General features: G+C 37.3%; 1 protein-coding gene across 1 annotated transcript in view; it reads left to right on the top strand.

Moving 5' to 3' along the window:
* Positions 1-1243: 1243 nt before the first annotated feature.
* The window catches only part of LOC107664990 (integrin beta-4), a 38793-nt gene continuing 34659 nt past the window's right edge, over positions 1244-5377 (top strand). The window contains exons 1-2 of the mRNA XM_016455695.1: positions 1244-1590; positions 4658-4742. Coding sequence (XP_016311181.1) covers positions 4664-4742 — 79 coding nt within the window. The 5' untranslated portion in view covers positions 1244-1590; positions 4658-4663. The remainder of the gene's footprint in view (positions 1591-4657; positions 4743-5377) is intronic.

The following is a 5377-nucleotide window of genomic DNA, read 5'->3' as shown; positions in this document are numbered from 1 at the left end:
ATCTATCTATCTATCTGTCTGTCTGTCTGTCTGTCTGTCTGTCTGTCTGTCTGTCTGTCTGTTGTTCTATCGTTCTGTCTGTGTCTGTATGTCATTCTATCATTCGGTCTATCTATCTATCTATCTATCTATCTATCTATCTATCTATCTATCTATCTATCTATCTATCTGTCTGTCATCAGTCTGTCGTTCTATCTATCTATCTATCTATCTATCTATCTATCTGTCTGTCATCAGTCTGTCGTTCTATCTATCTATCTATCTATCTATCTATCTATCTGTCTGTCATCAGTCTGTCGTTCTATCTATCTATCTATCTATCTATCTATCTATCTGTCTGTCTGTCTGTCTGTCTGTCTGTCTGTCGTTCTATCGTTCTATCTGCGTCTGTATGTCATTCTATCATTCGGTCTATCTATCTATCTATCTATCTATCTATCTGTCTGTCTGTCTGTCGTTCTGTCATTCTATCGTTCTATCTGTGTTTGTATGTCATTCTATCATTCTGTCAATATATCTATCTATCTGTCTATCCGTCTGTCTGTCATTATATGTCTCATTCTATCATTCTATTTATCCTGTGTCTCTCTCTCTCTCTCTCTAAGCTTGTCTGGATGAGGTCACTGACCTGGTCAAGTTGTTAATGAAACTTTTGTTTTGTTCCCACCGCACAGGAATGCATATTTTCACCACTCTCTTTCTCCCCCTCTCCCCGTTTGTCCACTGTATCTCTCGCTTCCTCTCTTGCTGTCTCACTTTCTCTTTTCCCTCTTGAATTAGGGCACATTTTTGTGGCTGTGACATTTGAAAGACTTCAAAGGCAATGCTCTGTGTGAGCTGTTGAGTTTATTTGAGTGTGTGAAGCCTGTCGGATTGTTTTTCACGCATATCTCTTGAGTTTAGCTGGTCGCTTTCAAAACTATCCGCATTGTCTTACAGTGTGACGAGGCACGTGTTCGTGTGTGTACCTGCGTATGCATGTGCAGAAATGAGTGCGGCAATGATTCTTTGTACCTTGCAGGCAATATATCTGTCTGCCACTCCCTGTGCAAGGGCAGTCAGGGCAGGGTTTCTTCACTCTTTCCCTCTCTTTCTTTCTCTCGCTCTCTTTTCCTCTCCCCCTCGGGGAGGAGCTCTGACCTGTCATTCTCAAGTCCACACAGGTGAGGGTGCTGCTAAAGGAATGTGCAGAGAGCGAACGAGCAAAGGACAGAGGGAAAGGTGGAGCGACCTTGTTACCTCACAAAGCTAGAGAAAGAAAGGAAGGGTGTTGCCTGCAACCCACCTGAACAGCTTGAGCAAGAGAGGAGGGACCAGACACACATTCATTCTTAAACACAAGTCGTATCTGGGGGGAATATTCAGTCGATTTTGCACAGCACCAAGAGGGGTAGGAAGGGAACTTTTTCCTGCAAGCACAAGAAGTTTCCCTGTTGTTTGAATTTGTGAAGACGCAGGTGGAAAACAGGTTATTTTCCCTCTTCGGTTAATCATTGGGCACAAGGGAGAGAATTAAGGATTTTCTTTCAGAAAACTTTGCTGTTTCTGGTTGGACTCTGGGACTTGGATTGGGAAACAAAAAACTAAGAGGTTTGTGAGATCAACAATCTTTTTGTAAAGCCTCACATTCATGCATGTATTTTGTAAGGCTCTTTTTATCTCTGTACTTCCCTTTTCCTCTTTACTTGCTTGTCTCTTTTTGTTTGTTGTGTTTTTCAGCTGATGTTTGTGGCTGGCGAAATTAATAGAATTCTTTGAATCAGTTTGTTTTAGGTCTTTAAAGTTTGCCCACTACTGTTCAGCTGTTTCTGTTTTTCATCTTCTAAAATTTTTCCAGTAAATCTGTATGAATATATGAGAGTGTTTGGCTGTTGGTTGTTTTGCCTTTTGCAAAAGAGAGTCTGAAGCGTTGAAGCACCATTCATTTTCAGTTGTTAATTTTTATTTGAATGTTGTTATGCATTTGTGTCCATCAATTCACATTTGTGTCTGGATCATTATGTATATATTGTGACTATTAGGTTTGTTGATTGTATTTTAATGTCATTATTATTCTCAGATGGATTTACATTCAGTCAAATTTGTATTTAGCTTTGCCGAGAAAATTAGCTCTAAAAAAGTTGTTCCTTAAAGTTTCAAAAGATGCAAAAAGGTGCAATGTGAAGGAATGACAACTTGTAAGTCTTATTAAAATGCTTCATTTGCCACAAGAAAATGTCAAGTACACAAAATGTCTAATAGGCTATATTTGTATTGGGTACTTCTGGGTTCTGTTGTTTTTCTCTGTGTATGACTAAACATGATTTATATGCCCAGGTTAGCACATGCCAGATCAGGTTCACAATAGCATGCTAAGGTCTGTTCAGGTCTCAAGCGCAGCGATATTTATATGAGATTGAGTTTTCTTGCATCCTGGAGTGAAATTCCAGTGATGTTGGTCAAAATATGAACTTGAGCAGTTATATGTGAATGTAAAGTTGATGGATGTGCCAACACTAAGTTTAGAACATCCTGTTTTGAGGGGGAAAAGTATTGTTTTGTATATTTTGGGGGTTTAGTTTTTTGTTGGATAAAATTTGCAAGGCTTTCAATTTAACATGATAATTTAGTACACTTATTTAAAAAAAAACTTGTATGTAAACGTGATTTGTAAGTAAATACCATAGTTAGCAATTTTTGTGCTATTGGATATTATATATATACATATTCAAAGTACAAGTACTTGAAGTACAAACTTGATGGTTTTTGCAAGTCTGTAGTCAGTTCAGCACCAGCTGCTACTACAAGTAATACGTTTCACTGAACCACATTTAGCAAGAGCAGGCCGCACAGAATGAGTATGGAGATGTTCAGAGAATGTGTTTTGTGTCCTAGATGGAGCTCAGTGGAATTGAACAAAATGCAGGGCTTCGAAATTTGACTAAAAACGCAAAAAAAGAAGTGACACAGTGTCTGATGCATACAGTGTGTGCATTGACACATGCAACAATGTGTCTTGTTTCTAATCAGCAAATATTGATATGGAATTAAAGTCAGAAATTAATGTAATGTAATTAATTACAAAAAATAATAATTTGAAAGTTATATCAAATTATGCAGAATACAATAAAAAATTTATTTTTGCAATTCAATTAGAAAAAAATAATAAGACCAAAGTGTAATGCACAAATATATATGAAAAGTTGTTCTCAAACTTTCCATTGTCTTTCTCTTCACTGTGTCCATCTGTAGAGGATATGAGAGGAATTCCTGAGGAATCATTGGTCTGTTTCTCCTCTTCGCTGTCAGAGTTCAGATTTATGGGGGGTGAAATGGGCTCAACTTTCATTTGATGTTTTCAGGGAGAAAGGGAGAGAGTGAAAAGCGAGAGAAGGTGATATTGGGCAGGTGGATCAGATTTCTGCGTCTGTTTTTGTGATTTAAGCGCTGATATAACAGCTGCTGAATTTATTCTGTCTGTATAGGTCTTTTATTAAGTTTTTAGTTTTATTTAATTTGAGTTATTTTAATACTTCAAACTAAATGGAAATTAAATATATTGAATTTATAAATGTGTGTATATATATACATTATATATATATATATATATATATATATATATATACATACAGTGCATTCAGAAATAATTAAAACCCCCTTTCACTTTTTTCAATTTTGTTATGTTGCAGTCTGATACTACAATTGTTTAAAGTCATTTTTTTTCATTAATCTACGCTCTGTACCTCATAAAGACAAAGTGAAAACAGAATTTATGTTCAGAGAATGTGTTTTGTGTCCTAGATGGAGCTCAGTGGAATTGAACAAAATGCAGGGCTTCGAAATTTGACTAAAAACGCAAAAAAAGAAGTGACACAGTGTCTGATGCATACAGTGTGTGCATTGACACATGCAACAATGTGTCTTGTTTCTAATCAGCAAATATTGATATGGAATTAAAGTCAGAAATTAATGTAATGTAATTAATTACAAAAAATAATAATTTGAAAGTTATATCAAATTATGCAGAATACAATAAAAAATGTATTTTTGCAATTCAATTAGAAAAAAATAATAAGACCAAAGTGTAATGCACAAATATATATGAAAAGTTGTTCTCAAACTTTCCATTGTCTTTCTCTTCACTGTGTCCATCTGTAGAGGATATGAGAGGAATTCCTGAGGAATCATTGGTCTGTTTCTCCTCTTCACTCTCAGAGTTCAGATTTATGGGGGGTGAAATGGGCTCAACTTTCATTTGATGTTTTCAGGGAGAAAGGGAGAGAGTGAAAAGCGAGAGAAGGTGATATTGGGCAGGTGGATCAGATTTCTGCGTCTGTTTTTGTGATTTAAGCGCTGATATAACAGCTGAGGTGCATGCTATTCTGCTTCAGATTAGATATGGACAGGTCTCTAAAAGTGTAATGGACACATACAGATAAATGGTGTAGATTTTAAGTAAATGTGCACTGCAGTGTGTCTGGTCATTATGAGGTTTTTGCTGAATGTTTTATGGTGTTTACGAAGGCATGTCTTGCATGCCTTGAATTACTCCGTTCAGTTATGATCAGCTATGGTGTGTATCTCCGTATGTGTGCATGTGATTCTGTGTGACATCTGTTCACCATGTTTAACTTTATGTAAAATGTGTGATCTCACTATTTTTGTATTTATGTTTCAGACTGAAATGGGAGGATGGGCACTGCGTCTCGCTGTGGGGATCTACGTTCTCTTGCTCGCTGTGACAGCCAGCCATGCTAATGAGGGTGGGAACATCAACTCTTAAGCCCCCTTAACCTCAAATCTCAATTACAAACAATTTTACTTAGGAAGCAATGCTAAGTCAGTTAAAAACACCAGATTACTTTCTGCTAACTATAATTGGTAATGACAACCAATATATGTGATGACATTTGGGTTGATACTTCATTATCTAATACAGTGAAGTACATTTTTTAACTGTCCTACACCTTGATTGGAGTCCACCTGTGGTAAATTAAATTGATTGGACATGATTTGGAAAGGCACACACCTCTCTATAAAAGGCCTCACAGCTGACAATGCATGTCCAAGCAAAAACCAAGCCATGAGTTCAAAGGAACTGCCTGCAGAGCTCAGAGACAGGATTGTATCGAGACACAGATCTTGGGAAGGCTACAAAAGAATTCATGCTGCACTGAAGGTTCCCAAGAGCACAGTGGCTTCCATAATTCTCAAATGGAAGAAATTTGGCTCAGCCGGGACTCTTCCAAGAGCTGGTTGCCCAGCCAAACAGAGCAATTGATGGAGAAGGACTTTGTATAGACTGGTGACCAAGAACCTGATGGTCACTCTAGTTGAGCTTCATGATCCTATATGCAGATGGGAGAAATCTACAGAAGGACAAACATCACTGCAACAC

Source organism: Sinocyclocheilus anshuiensis, unplaced genomic scaffold, assembly GCF_001515605.1.
Source record: "Sinocyclocheilus anshuiensis isolate Anshui unplaced genomic scaffold, SAMN03320099.WGS_v1.1 scaffold363, whole genome shotgun sequence".
Lineage (NCBI taxonomy): Eukaryota > Metazoa > Chordata > Actinopteri > Cypriniformes > Cyprinidae > Sinocyclocheilus > Sinocyclocheilus anshuiensis.
Note: the sequence above shows the minus strand (reverse complement) of the source record. Positions and strands in the feature narration are given on the sequence as shown.